This window comes from Lucilia cuprina, chromosome 3, assembly GCF_022045245.1.
Source record: "Lucilia cuprina isolate Lc7/37 chromosome 3, ASM2204524v1, whole genome shotgun sequence".
Lineage (NCBI taxonomy): Eukaryota > Metazoa > Arthropoda > Insecta > Diptera > Calliphoridae > Lucilia > Lucilia cuprina.
The window spans coordinates 6749260-6763606 of record NC_060951.1 but is presented as its reverse complement, the minus strand read 5'-3'; the positions used below and the strand labels follow the sequence as shown (position 1 = coordinate 6763606).

Here is a 14347-nt window from a genome sequence, read left to right as displayed (position 1 = left end):
GTTCTAGTTCTGTTCTAGTTCTGTTCTAGTTCTGTTCTAGTTCTGTTCTAGTTCTGTTCTAGTTCTGTTCTAGTTCTAGTTCTGTTCTAGTTCTGTTCTAGTTCTTGTCAAGTTCTCTTCTGTGCTAGTTGTGTTCTAGGTCTATTCTACTTATATTCTAGTTCTCTTTTAGTTATCTCCTAGTTCTGTTATTAATTATTGGTCCCTTTTACTTTCAGACATAAATTGCACACAGCCTGCTATTGATGATTTTCCCCGGGATTTATTCACAGAGGGTCAGAGACAAGCGGGTGCTGTTGTACTTCATGTTATAGCCAGTTTATATTTATTTGTAGCTTTAGCAGTAGTATGTGATGAATATTTTGTGCCCGCCGTGGAAAAAATCTGTGCCGGTAAGTTTTATACGAATATAATAACTTAGTACGATTCATAACGAAATGGTTCCATTTTTTTCTTTCAAAAATAGCCCTAAATATGTCCAATGATGTAGCGGGTGCTACATTTATGGCAGCAGCAACATCGGCACCAGAACTTTTTGTAAATGTGATAGGTACCTTTATCACAGAGGGTGATATCGGTGTGGGTACCATAGTGGGTTCAGCGGTATTTAATATTTTAGCTGTGGCAGCTTGTTGTGGTATAGGAGCGGGAATGGTGAGTGGATTATATAAAACTATATATGTTTTTTTCATCAATTTTGAAACGTTTTTAAATAATATATAGACTATACCTCTGGATTGGTGGCCTTTGACGCGTGATAGTATAGCTTATGGTTTTACGGTGGCCGTGTTAATTTGTGTCATGCATGACGAACGTGTCGAATGGTATGAGGCCTTAATTTTGGTCTCCCTATATGCTGTCTACTTGGCTGTCATGTATTTCGATAAGACATTTCAAAAGTGTGCCAAAGGTATGTGATTCTTGTTATCCGATTTAACATAATTTATTGGCTATTCTCAATTTAATGTATATATAGGTGGAGTTAAGCAAGCTCGTTCACGCAGCCGTTCTTCAAATTGTAGCATACAGACCAAGAACAGTAATGAAAAAGAACCAGGTTTATAATATGTTTTTTTGTTATAAAATATTTCTGGTCTATTATGAAAAAAAACTAACTTTCAATTGGGGACCAAGAAAGTAATTAGTTTCCCGGGAGAATTCTGGAATCGAATTACTCACTCAAGTCCCTCTAATCGAATATATATTAAACTCTGTCTTTTTACTGTTTTTCAACTAAAACTGTTCACCGATCTTATTCGTTATCTGTATAAAGAAGAAATTTTCTAAACGTCTATATCCATGTTGTATATTAAAATCAAGATCTTTTCTATATCAAATCATGAAGATGCTTCTTAATGATTAAAACTTTATTAATAACTACTTTCAATTTAACTAAATTGTCAACTGTTAATCTCCGTTTAATCGCTAACTAATTGTTATTTAAACGCTTAATCTAATACTATTCTAAATCTAACTGTAAATACTTGTTTAATCCAAAACTGTGTTCACTTCAAAACTGTTTTCCCAATTTCTTTACACTTCTAATGTTTTAAATTTCTTTACAACAAAGAAAATATTAACACTTTCATCTTAATTCCCCTTAACAGATCTCGTGGAGAATCGTATATGCCATAATTTATCCACCATTCAACTGAATGGTGGTGTCAATAATGAACCGCCAAAAATACCACCTTCTGCTTCACCGCCTATAGCTACCACTTGCCTAACTACCAACACCACCACCTCGAATATTACGACTACAACCTCAACGGCCGCCTCTAATAATTCAGGTTGTGTGATCAAGGCTCCTATAGCCCATCAGGAAAATACTGATGTTGAGGCTGCCGCTAATGCGTTACCAGCCGCAACAGCTGATTCCGCCAGTGCTGCTGAGCCTGAGGAAGAGGAAGGCTATTCCCTGCTTAAGTATCCCTGGGGTAAAAGTTGTTTTGCCCAATTCACTTGGATCATTATATGGCCCATTCATTTGCTTTTCCGTATTGCCATACCGGACTGTAAGAAAGCGAAAAATAATAAAATATTCCCCTTGACATTTGTGATGTGTATTGTGTGGATCGGATCACTGTCGTATGTTGTCGCATGGATGATAACTATAATTGGTAAGTGAAATAGAAATAACTTCAGAAGAACTAGAAACTAGAACAGAACTAGAACAGAACTAGAACAGAACTAGAACAGAACTAGAACAGAACTAGAACAGAACTAGAACAGAACTAGAACAGAACTAGAACAAAACTAGAACAAAACTAGAACAGAACTAGAACAGAACTAGAACAGAACTAGAACAGAACTAGAACAGAACTAGCACAGAACTAGAACAGAACTAGAACAGAACTAGAACAGAACTAGAACAGAACTAAAACAGAACTAGAACAGAACTAGAACAGAACTAGAACATAACTAGAACAGAACTAGAACAGAACTAGAACAGAAGTAGAAAATAACTAGAACAGAACTAGAACAGAACTAGAACAGAACTAGAACAGAACTAGAACAGAACTAGAACAGAACTAGAACAGAACTAGAACAGAACTAGAACAGAACTAGAACAGAACTAGAACAGAACTAGAACAGAACTAGAACATAACTAGATCAAAACTAGAACAGAACTAGAACAGAACAGAACTAGAACAAAACTAGAACATAACTATAACAAAACTAGAACAGAACTAGAACATAACTAGAACACAACTTGAACACAACTAGATCACAACTTGAACTAGAGCAGAACTAGAACAGAACTTGAACAGAATTTGAACAGAACTTGAAAAGAACTTGAACAACTAGAACACAACTAGAACATAACTAGAACAGAACTATAACAAAACTAGAACACAACTTAAACACAACTAGAACAGAACTAGAACACATCTAGAACACAACTAGAACACAACTAGAACATAACTAGAACAAAACTAGAACAGAACTAGAACAAAACTAGAACACAACTAGAACACAACTGGAACACAACTAGAACATAACTAGAACAAAACTAGAACACAACTAAAACACAACTGGAACATAACTAGAACAGAACTAGAGTAGAACTAGAGCAGAGCTAGAACATAACTAGAACAGAACTAGAACACATCTAGAACACAACTAGAACACAACTAGAACATAGCTAGAACAAAACTAGAACAGAACTAGAACAAAACTAGAACACAACTAGAACACAACTGGAACACAACTAGAACATAACTAGAACAAAACTAGAACACAACTAAAACACAACTAGAACAGAACTAGAACACAACTGGAACACAACTAGAACATAACTAGAACAAAACTAGAACACAACTAAAACACAACTAGAACAGAACTAGAACACAACTAGAACACAACTGGAACATAACTAGAACAGAACTAGAGTAGAACTAGAGCAGAGCTAGAACAGAACTAGAACAGAACTAGAACAGAACTAGAACAGAACTAGAACAGAACTAGAACAGAACTAGAACAGAACTAGAACAGAACTAGAACAGAACTAGAACAGAACTAGAACAGAACTAGAACAGAACTTGAACAGAACTTGAATAGAACTTGAACAGAACTTGAACAGAACTTGAACAGAGCTTGAACAGAACTTGAACAGAACTTGAACAGAACTTGAACAGAACTTGAACAGAACTTGAACAGAACTTAAACAGAACTAGAACATAACTAGAACAGAACTAACACAAAACTAAATCAAAACTAGAACAAAACTAAAACAGAACTAGAGCACAACAGAACTAGAAAAGGTCTACAGCACTAGAGTCAGCATGAAGTAAAACTGTGGTTTATTTTTATTTACCCAGGTGACACTTTAAAAATTCCCGATTCCGTAATGGGCATTACGTTCCTGGCTGCTGGCACCAGTGTACCCGAAGCAGTTTCCAGTGTTATCGTGGCCAAAAGAGGTAATATTCTTGCTCAAAAATATGTTTTAATTACTAAATTTTCTTCTTTGCCCTTTAGGTCACGGTTCAATGGGTATTTGTAATTCCATTGGTTCCAACACCTTTGACATTCTTCTATGCCTGGGTGTACCATGGCTCATCAAAGCTGTCTTCTTTCCCATACAACCCGGACAAAATTATGTTGGCATCAATTCAGCCGGTCTTGAATATTCCGCCATAACCCTGCTCTCCACACTCTTCCTGTTGTATTTGACATTTTCGTGTAATAAATTTAAATTGGACAAAAAAGTGGGCACCGCCTGTCTGGTCATGTATTTGGTATTTTTGATATTTGCCTCACTAATCGAATTGAATGTATTCTTCCGGGTAAATCTACCCACATGTGGTAGATCATGAATAAAGTAAAGCTGAGAAATTTAAACAAAACTTTAATAATTTCTTTGCTTTCTTTTTTTAATTATTATTTAATAATAAGTAAGAAAAATTTGAGAAAAAAAATCCTAATTAAATAAATATTTTAAAATTACTTTTAAAAATTTCGAATCATTTTTTAAAACTTGTTAATAAAGTGACGTTTAAAGTCACTACAAAATAAGACACAGTTTGTCCAAATAATTATTATTTAAAAATTGTATTGAAACTCCTATCGCTAAAAAAGCCAACAAAACAAATTAAAACAATTATTTCTTTAAGTGTATTTTTTAGTATTATTTTTATCGTTTCCTTTATTTTTTCTTCTTTTATTACGCAATTTAGTTTATTGTTCTCTGTCTCTCTCCCTTTCCTTATTCCTTTAAGTTTAAAACAGTTTTTAATTAAAAAATTAATAATTAATATTTCGAAATATTCATCATCATTTGGAATTAATGAAAACTATGAAAATATGTTTTTAATATAACATTTAATTGATGTATAAAAAAACTACAAAAACAATAAACATAAAAAATTTAATTTATTTTATAAGATTTGTATTTTAAATATAAAAAAACCAACAAATTTAAATAAAATGTTTTCAAAAAAAAGATCGGTTTTGGAATTTAATGGGAATTGGATATCTTTCAACCGAATAATATAACATATAGAAAAACAGAAATAGAACTAAAACATAAGTAGAACAGAACTAGAACAGAACTAGAACAGAACTAGAACAGAACTAGAACAGAACTAGAACAGAACTAGAACAGAACTAGAACAGAACTAGAACAGAACTAGAACAGAACTAGAACAGAACTAGAACAGAACTAGAACAGAACTAGAACAGAACTAGAACTGAACTAGAACAGAATTAGAACAGAACTAGAACAGAACTAGAACAGATCTAGAGCAGAACTAGAACAGAACTAGAACAGAACTAGAACAGAATTAGAACAGAACTAGAACAGAACTAAAACAGAACTAAAACAGAACTAGAACCGATCCAGATTAGAACTAGAACAGAACGAGAACAGAACTAGAACAGAACTAGAAAAGAACTAGAACAGAACTAGAATAGAACTAGAACAGAACTAGAACAGAACTAGAACAGAACAGAACTAGAACAGAACTAGAACAGAACTAGAACAGAACTAGAACAGAACTAGAACAGAACTAGAACAGAACTAGAACAGAACTAGAACAGAACTAGAACAGAACTAGAACAGAACTACAACAGAACTAGAACAGAAAAAACTAAAACAGAACTAAAAGTCTTTACTATAATATAGACTGAACCATATAGACCATAGGCTGGACTATTGGCTACACTAGATATTAGACTAGACTATATAATAGACCATAAGCTATACTATAAACTGGACAATAGTTTAAACTAAGACTGTGGCCTTCGTTAGGTTTGTGGTTAGTGTTCAAGTCTGGTAGATCGGGTTCAATCCCCACCTGTGGCAATGGTTAAGGAGCGCATAACAGGCCCGATGGAGGCCTTTCGACTTTCGAATAAACGAACAATCAAGTATTTTGTTTAAAAAAAAGTCAATAACTCGAGTATCGTCTATGGAAAAATTCAAAAAGTAGACTTTGTAAATAAAAGTCGATTAGTCGAAAAAATCGAAAAAAGTCGAAAAAAATAGAAAAAGTCGAAAACTCGAAAATCGTAGAAAAAAGTCAAAAATAGTCGAAAATTTAAAAAAAAAGTGGGAAATAGTCAAAAAACTCGATAAATCAATAAGTCGGAAAAAGTCGAATAAGTCTGAAAAAGTAGTTTAATATAATAAGCCTTTAAAAGGTTAAATCATTGGGAGGTTCTAATACAGTTATCGTTGTCATTTACATCAAAATATTATTGCAAAAATAAAATAATTCGTAAGAATTGGAATTTGTTAAATATTTTTAAAATATAAAAAAAAACATGTTCTCTCTAAGAAAATATGATATATTTAAGGTAAAAATATGGACAACAAATACAGATAATGGTATAAATATAATGTTATTTCTACTCATAGCCTGTACTCTTACGTTGGACCAGTACCAAGCAAAATATTATGCCCAAAACCCCCAAAAAAAGTGAAGAAGTACAAGACAAATTGCCCTCTTCTAAGTCACATACAATAGCTGTTAATAATTTGCAAGATTTCAAAGATCTGCTAGAAACTAAAATCGAGCAAGAGCGTTTAAAAATTTCAAAATTTAAGAGAGAATATGGTAGAATAAAAGTTGGAGAGATAACAGTGGGCCAACTGTATGGCGGCATGCGTGGTATGTTGGGTTTTGTCTGTGACACCTCCGATTTAGATGCCGAAGAGGGTATACGTTTTCGAGGTTTTACTTTAACGGACATACAAAAACACTTGCCAAAAGCTGAAGGTGGCAGAGAACCCTTGCCGGAGGCAATGTTTTGGTTATTAGTTACCGGGGAAGTGCCTAGTAAAACGAATGTGGAATTTTTGTCGAAGATGTGGGCGGAAAATAGTCAATTACCGGAATATGTGCAGAAAATAATAGATTCTTTACCGAACGATATGCATCCAATGACACAATTTTCTATAGCGGTAGCAAGTCTTAATAAGAATTCCAGGTTTAATAGAGCCTATAATGAGGTGAGTTCAACTTTTCAACGATCTAATTTGTTTCAAATTTCAAATATTGTTTGGAATACTTCTAAGAATATCCGCCGCTTGGACTATTGGAAGTTTATTCTAGAAGACAGCATGGATCTTTTGGCTAAATTACCTTCTGCTGCTGCCTTGATTTACAACAACACCTTTAAAACTTCAAAATTCGAATATTCTGCTAAAACTTCTCTAGATTGGAGTGCCAATTTTGCCCATATGTTAGGATTTAATGATCACGATTTTAATGAACTCTTGCGTTTATATTTATCGCTACACTGTGATCATGAGGGAGGCAATGTTTCGGCTCATGCTTGTCATTTAGTAGGTTCAGCTTTAACGGATCCTTATCTAGCCTTTGCAGCAGGTTTAAATGGTTTGGCGGGGCCTCTGCATGGTCTGGCCAATCAAGAAGTGCTCAAATGGTTAGATGAATTGATTAAGGCCAAGGGTCCAAATGCTAATGAGCAAGATATTAAAGATTTCTGTCAAGATCAAATAAAACAAAGCGGCAAGGTATAATTTCCCTTTCTCCTTATATATTTTTCTAAATTTCTCTTCATTTTAAAGGTTATACCCGGTTATGGTCATGCTGTTTTGCGCAAAACTGATCCTCGTTTCATCTGTCAAATGAACTACGCCCAACGTGTTATTCCCCATGATCCCCTAGTCAAGTTAGTAACGACAGTTTATAAAATAGTACCGGACATCTTAAAAAGTTTGGGAAAAGTTAACAATCCTTGGCCCAATGTTGATGCTCATTCAGGTGTTTTATTAAGACATTTTGGCCTTAACGAAGCTTCATTTTACACCGTACTATTTGGAGTTTCACGCGCTTTAGGTTTAATGGCTCAATTGATATGGTCCAGAGCTTTAATGTTGCCTATAGAACGTCCTGATACTATAACTACAAATTTACTTATGGCTAGAGCCAAAGTCAATAGTGGTTTAAAGGTAATGGATGCAAAGTTTAAATAGTGAAAGCGAAGATTAAACGTAATTTTATTATTTTTTTTTTATTTTGTTCTATTCCAATTGAATTTTATTAAAATTATTTTAATTTAAAAATATAAACTTTTTTTATTTTGATATTTATTTGAATCCACACTATACACTGATCCTGTCTATGGTATAGTCTAGTATATAGGCTAGTCTATAGTCAAGTCTACAGTCAATTTATTTGTCTAGTCTATAGTCTAGTCTATAGTCTAGTCAATAGTCTACTCTATTGTCAAGTATTTAGTCTAGTCCATAGTGTAGTCTATAGAATAGCCTATACTCTAGTCTATAGTTTAGTCTGTAGTCTAAACTACCGTGTAGTTTATAGTCTTGACAATTACGTAGTCTACAGTCTAGTCCATAGTGTAGTCTATTCTACAGTCTAATGTCTAGCCTATTGTCTAGCCTATAGTCTAGTCTATAGTCTAGTCTATAGTCTAGTCTTTAGAGTAGTCTTTAGTCTACTCTATAGTCTTGTCTTTAGTCAAGTCTTTAGTCTAGTCTATAGTCTAGTCTATAGTCTAGTCTATAGTCTAGTCTATAGTCTAGTCTATAGTCTAGTCTATAGTCTAGTCTTTAATCTAGTCTTTAGTCTAGTCTATAGTCTAGTCTATAGTCTAGTCTACTGTCTACTCTATAGTCTAGTATATAATATAGCTTACTGTCTAGTCTATAGTCCAGTTTATAGTCTAGTCTATAGTCTAGTCTATAGTCTAGTCTATAGTCTAGTCTATAGTCTAGTCTATAGTCTAGTCTTTAGTCTAGTCTTTAGTCTAGTCTATAGTCTAGTCTATAGTCTAGTCTTTAGTCTAGTCTTTAGTCTAGTCTATAGTCTAGTCTATAGTCTAGTCTTTAGTCTAGTCTTTAGTCTAGTCTATAGTCTTGTCTATTGTCTAGTCTATAGTCTAGTATATAGTGTAGCTTACTGTCTAGTATATAGTCCAGTTTATAGTCTAGTCTATAGTCTAGTCTATAGTCTAGTCTGTAGTCTAGTCTATAGTCTAGTCTATAGTCTAGTCTATAGTCTAGTCTATAGTCTAGTCTATAGTCTAGTCTATAGTCTAGTCTATAGTCTAGTCTATAGTCTAGTCTATAGTCTAGTCTATAGTCTAGTCTATAGTCTAGTCTATAGTCTAGTCTATAGTCTAGTCTATAGTCCAGTTTATAGTCTATAGTGTAGTCTATAGTCTAGTCTATAGTCTAGTCTATAGTCTAGTCTATTGTCTAGTCTATAGTCTAGTATATTGTCTAGCTTACTGTCTAGTCTATAGTCTAGGCTATAGTCTAGTCTATAGTCTAGTCTATAGTCTAGTCTATAGTCTAGTCTATAGTCTAGTCTATTGGCTAGTCTATAGTGTAGTCTATAGTGTAGTCTATAGTCTAGTCTATTGTCTAATCTATAGTCTAGTATATAGTCTAGCTTACTGTCTACTCTATAGTCCAATTTATAGTCTAGTCTATAGTCCAGTCTATAGTCCAGTTTATAGTCTAGTCTATAGTCTAGTCTATAGTCTAGTCTATGGTCTAGTCTATAGTCTAGTCTATAATCTAGTCTATAGTCTAGTCTATATTCTGGTCTATAGTCTAGTCTATAGTCTAGTATTTAGTCTAGTCTATAGTCTAGTCCTTAGTCTAGTCTTTAGTCTAGTCTATAGTCTAGTCTTTAGTCTAGTCTATAGTCTAGTCTATAATCTGGTCTAGTCTACAGTCTAATCTATAGTCTAGTCAGTAGTGTAGTCTAGTCTATAGCCTAGTCTATAATCTAGTCTATGGTGTAGTATATGGTCTGTAGTCTTTTCTATAGTCTAGACCATAGTCTAGTGTATGGTCTAGTCTATAATCTAGTCTATGATCTTGTCTATAGTCTAGTCTGTAGTCTAGTCTATCTATAGTCTAGTCTAGACTATATTCTAGACTTTAAGTCTGTTCCATGGTTTTGTCTGTAGTTTAGTCTATAGTCTAGTCTATGTTCTAGTCTAGTCAAAAGTCTTGTCTACAGTATAGTCTACAGTCTAGTCATAGTCTAAATTAAGTTATTACATAAAAATTTGTATTAAAAAGTGCACAAGTTTTCAAAATTGTAACTAATTTATTTTTAAATTTATTTTCAAAAAAATAATAATAATCATTTTACACTGTTCGGCAAAACGAAACAAAATACACAAGAATTATATTTTATTTAATTAAAAATTAACTTTAACTTAAACACATTAATATAGAAAATATTGTAAATGAAACTAATTTGTTTTCTATTTTTGTGATCTAAATTGTAATTTAAAAGACAACATAAAAACAGTTGTCACGTCAAATAAAACGGCGGCCATTAAAAACTACTAAAAATCTTTCTTATTTAAAAAGACCCTAAAGACCAGGAAAAAATATATAGAGGGATATTTACATACATGTCTAAAAAACAAAAGGTTTTTAGAATGTTTTTAACAAAACTTGTTGTCGATTACAAAGATTAGTTTTTTAGAAAAATAGTTAAAAGAAATTGTGATTGATAGTGTTAATTTATAACACATTTCAAGAAGGACTTCAGCATATACCAAGTTTAGGTTAGTGATGGCTTTAAAGTTGTTGGGTGTTAGGAAAAATTTTGGTGTTGTTGCTCTGATTAATGAGGATTTTTCAAGCCCTGTTGGAATTGTAAAGTTTGCTGTTGTTTCTTAATTTCATCTTGCATTTCCATGGCCATTTTCTTATATTTTTCAGCTTCCTTTTCGTTTTTCTCGGTACCATCACCGCGGGCATACATCTGGCTAAGATTGGCACAAGCATACATATTGCGCAGTTCACAGGCTTTGTAGGCAAATTCAAAAGCTTTTTTCATATCTTTATGTACAATATAGTCGGATTCTTTAGCTGGTGTTTGTGTGGGTGCGGGATGACTTTCTTCGGGTTTCGTTTGTACGCCGGAAATGTGCATGCCCGATAGATAGAAACAGGCGGTGGCATTGTTCATGTCACACGATTTGGTGAGGAATTCAAGGCCCTGGAGTTGAAAGTAGTAAATAGATTTTTAGACCATTTGATGAACTGACTAGACTATAGACTAGCCTATAGACCAGTATAGACTAAAGACTAGACTATAGACTAGATTATGGACCAAAATAAACACTAAATACTAGACCATAGCCTAGAATATAGACTAGACTGTAGACTAGACTATAGACTAGAATATAGACTAGACTATAGACTATACTATAGACTATACTATAGACTAGACTATAGACTATACTATAGACTAGACTATAGACTAGACCAGAATATAGACTACACCATAGAGTAGACTGCAGACTTGGCTATAGACAAAAATATAGACTAGACTATAGACTAGACTATAGACTAGACTATAGACTAGACTATAGACTAGACTATAGACTAGATTACAGACTAGACTATAGACTAGACTATAGACTAGACTATAGACTAGAATATAGACTGGACTATAGACTAGAATATAGACTGGACTATAGACTAGAATATAGACTGGACTATAGGCTAGACTATAGACTAAAATCTATACTAAACTATAGACTAGACTATAGAATAAATTATAGATTAGACTATTGAATATACTTTAGTCAAGATGATGATGACTGCACTATAAGTTTTATCAATAGTCACCTACATACATATATATATATCATCAATTCATCCTACCACACTCACCTTCCTCACATCGCGATCAATTTCCTTGGGCATTGAACGCGATACCAACAACAAACCCGAATGTAAACATGAATCAGAATCATTCAATGTACAGCCCTTCTCATAATAACTATAAGCTGCCCGGGGATCACCCTTAGTGCCACTTTTACCCTTGCCCAAGAAACTATAGTTGCCAAATTTGAAGCAGGATTTTGCGTAACCATAATCGTCACATGTCGATTTGTAAACTTTGGAGGCTTTTTCGAAATCTTTCTTAATGCTCTCCAAATAATCGCCCAAAAGGTGGCAGACTTTACGAGAGATGGAGTAGTCAATATATTTTGTATTTTTTAAAGTGATATATGTAATAGAGTAAATAAATATTTGTTATTTTTAAGAAAACTTTAGGTTAGAATTGATTTTTTTGGATAATTTCTTCTGCGGCATTTGTCTTAGTATTACCTTCTGGTTTCTTTTCTGAATAGCAGCCAAAACGATATTCAACACCCAATTTTTCTATGTACTCTTTGACATCTGATTCTTTTTTTAAATCATAAGCCATTGTTTAGTTTAGTAATTAATTTTTATATAAAATTTACTTTTTTCTGTTAATTGTTATAAAAACAACACCAAAGAATTGTGTTTTTTTTCCTTACGGTGTTAAATGTCAAAAGCTGTTATTGTGATTGAAAGAGAACAGCTGTTGTGTGATGGTGAATGTGTTGTAGCTAAACTAAGGTTGCCAGATGTGAAATGTTTAATTTCAATGTAATTCCATTAATTTTAATGTTATATTTTAACAGTTAAATACAAAGAATTGAAGAGAAGATTATAAAGAATTTCAGTTTTAGTTTGTTCTACATATGTTCTAGTTCGGTTTTTTTTATAATTTTAATTTAAAAAAACCTTTTTTAGGAAAATAAATTTTATTTTTTTATAAACTTAACAATTTTATTTGAAAATTTACCTTTTTGTTTAATTAACTGCATTCCAAGGCTTCATTTTAACAAAAAACATTTTAAATTTTATAAAATCTTCTAACTTCTAACACTTTTTAACTTATTTTTTATATTAATTTTAAAAAAAGGCCATAAAAAGAGTTTTTTTACTCTTTTATTTATTTTTACTTATTTTTATTAATAAAACAACTTAATTGATTTAAACCTTCAGCTTTAACTTTTGCTAACACTTTTCTTTTCATTTCCTTTACAACTTTAATCAAAAACACTTTTACACTCCCACACTTCTACAAAATTTTTCTTTTATTTCATACAACAACAGGCCATGGTGGAGCATTTACTTTAAACATCATTTATTTTCTCTTTATTTTAACACTTGCTCTCTTTTATTACATATTTTCCATTTAACTATTTTCTTCCCATAACTCCCACTTTTTCTCATCAATCATTTCTCTTTAACAAAATACTTTTCCAAAAAAACAACTCACAGCAGAGAGAACATTACCGAACTTCGAGAACAATAGATACACACACGATATTTTTCCTTGCGACAGCGCTGCCGGCAGCACATTTTTTCGCAACAAATTCTTCTAACCACAAATTTATTAACAAATATATCGATTTCTTAACAAAATTTAACTTTTTCTTATAAAACTTTTTACACACTTTATTTCTATTAACTTTTTATATTAATTTGAAACCATTTACTTTATTTATTTAATTTATTTTCGCGACACTACCGGAGGAAGAAGGTTTTGTTAAGAAATCACACTAAGAACTGATTAATAAAAGAAAAAACGGAAAGGGAGCATCTTTGGTGAAGTTAAGCAAAAAATAGAAAGAGACAGATTGTGTGCGCTAAAAGCTTAGTTTGTGTTTGTGAATAATGTGAGTGAGCAGTAGGTTGGGGAGGAAGTGGTAATTAGTTTAGAAGTTAAAGTTTGTTACATTGGTGGGAGTAAAAAAGGAATGAAAATAGCAACAGGTTGAAATGAACTTATTAGAGAGAGTAAACGTAGTTATTTGTATAAATGCAATTAGATGTGTGTTATGCGCATGTTCAAAAATTATTGTGGGATTTTTGTTTGAGAATGGATAAATAAGGAAATGCAATAGTTTTAGTGATGAGAAAAACGTTTGTGTTAAATAAGTATGTATGTTGATGCAAGAGAGTACAAAATGCAAGACTTTACAAGGCACTTTGGAAAAACTCCAAAAATAATACTTTCGATTCAATCTTTTGAGTAAACCTTTAAACTATCATATTGACTAATGTACGAATTAGTCTATTGACTAGTTTATGGAGAGACTATTGATGAATCTATTGGGAAGTCAATCAACAAGACTATTGAAAAGCCTATTGATTAATTCATTGATTAGTGTATGGACTAGCCTATTGATTAATCTATTAACTAGTCTATAAACTAGTTAATTTATTCGTCTACTGACTAGTGTATGGAATAGCCTATTGATAAGTCTATTGGATTGTATTTTAATAAGTGCAATAAGTAGTCTATGGAATAGTTTATTGCCAAGAACTGGGCAGAACTAGAACAGCACAAGAACAGAACTAGAACAGAATTAAAAAAGAACTAGAACAGAAGCAGAACAGAACAGAACTATAACTAGAACAGAACTAGAATAGAACTAGAACAGAACTAGAACAAGAACAGAACTAGAACAGAACTGGAACAGAACTAGAACAGAACTAGAACAGAACTAGAACAGAACTAGAACAGAACTAGAACAGAACTAGAACAGAACTAGA

At 32.6% G+C, this 14347-nt stretch overlaps 3 protein-coding genes across 4 annotated transcripts in view; 2 read left to right on the top strand and 1 right to left on the bottom strand.

The window, feature by feature from the left end:
* The window catches only part of LOC111677597 (sodium/potassium/calcium exchanger 3), a 13408-nt gene extending 8517 nt beyond the window's left edge, over positions 1–4891 (top strand). The window contains exons 2-8 of one of the 2 annotated variants that reach the window (XM_023438752.2): positions 219–392; positions 467–654; positions 724–910; positions 977–1057; positions 1608–2120; positions 3822–3923; positions 3982–4888. In XM_023438752.2, coding sequence (XP_023294520.2) covers positions 219–392; positions 467–654; positions 724–910; positions 977–1057; positions 1608–2120; positions 3822–3923; positions 3982–4319 — 1583 coding nt within the window. In that variant the 3' untranslated portion in view covers positions 4320–4888. Of the gene's footprint in view, positions 1–218; positions 393–466; positions 655–723; positions 911–976; positions 1058–1607; positions 2121–3821; positions 3924–3981 lie in introns of both variants that reach the window. The other variant, XM_023438753.2, reaches the window with a different exon arrangement.
* A 1132-nt stretch (positions 4892–6023) lies between these two features.
* On the top strand, positions 6024–8056 carry LOC111677609 (citrate synthase, mitochondrial-like). The gene is made up of 4 exons (XM_023438767.2): positions 6024–6300; positions 6362–6955; positions 7022–7483; positions 7538–8056. The coding sequence occupies exons 1-4, from the start codon at positions 6268–6270 to the stop codon at positions 7943–7945; spliced, it is 1497 nt and encodes a 498-aa protein (XP_023294535.2). The 5' UTR covers positions 6024–6267; the 3' UTR covers positions 7946–8056.
* Positions 8057–10119: 2063 nt separating this feature from the next.
* Positions 10120–12280, bottom strand: LOC111677606 (cytochrome c oxidase assembly factor 7 homolog). Its single transcript, XM_023438764.2, has 3 exons — positions 12083–12280; positions 11642–11931; positions 10120–10961 (listed from the first exon to the last, which is right to left on the bottom strand). Exons 1-3 carry the CDS (start codon positions 12180–12182, stop codon positions 10584–10586), a joined length of 768 nt encoding a protein of 255 aa, XP_023294532.1. The 5' UTR covers positions 12183–12280; the 3' UTR covers positions 10120–10583.
* Positions 12281–14347: the final 2067 nt, after the last annotated feature.

Bases quoted from the DNA above. Each gene is read 5' to 3' on its own strand.
- LOC111677609 (XM_023438767.2), top strand. From the start codon at position 6,268: ATGTTCTCTCTAAGAAAATATGATATATTTAAG. The intron at 6,956-7,021 runs GTGAGTTCAACT...AATACTTCTAAG, and splicing joins TTAATAGAGCCTATAATGAG to AATATCCGCCGCTTGGACTA. The intron at 7,484-7,537 runs GTATAATTTCCC...TTCATTTTAAAG, and splicing joins AAATAAAACAAAGCGGCAAG to GTTATACCCGGTTATGGTCA.
- LOC111677606 (XM_023438764.2), bottom strand. From the start codon at position 12,182: ATGGCTTATGATTTAAAAAAAGAATCAGATGTCAAAGAGTACATAGAA. The intron at 11,932-12,082 runs GTAATACTAAGA...TCTCTCGTAAAG, and splicing joins TTCAGAAAAGAAACCAGAAG to TCTGCCACCTTTTGGGCGAT. The intron at 10,962-11,641 runs GTGAGTGTGGTA...TTTCAACTCCAG, and splicing joins TTGATCGCGATGTGAGGAAG to GGCCTTGAATTCCTCACCAA.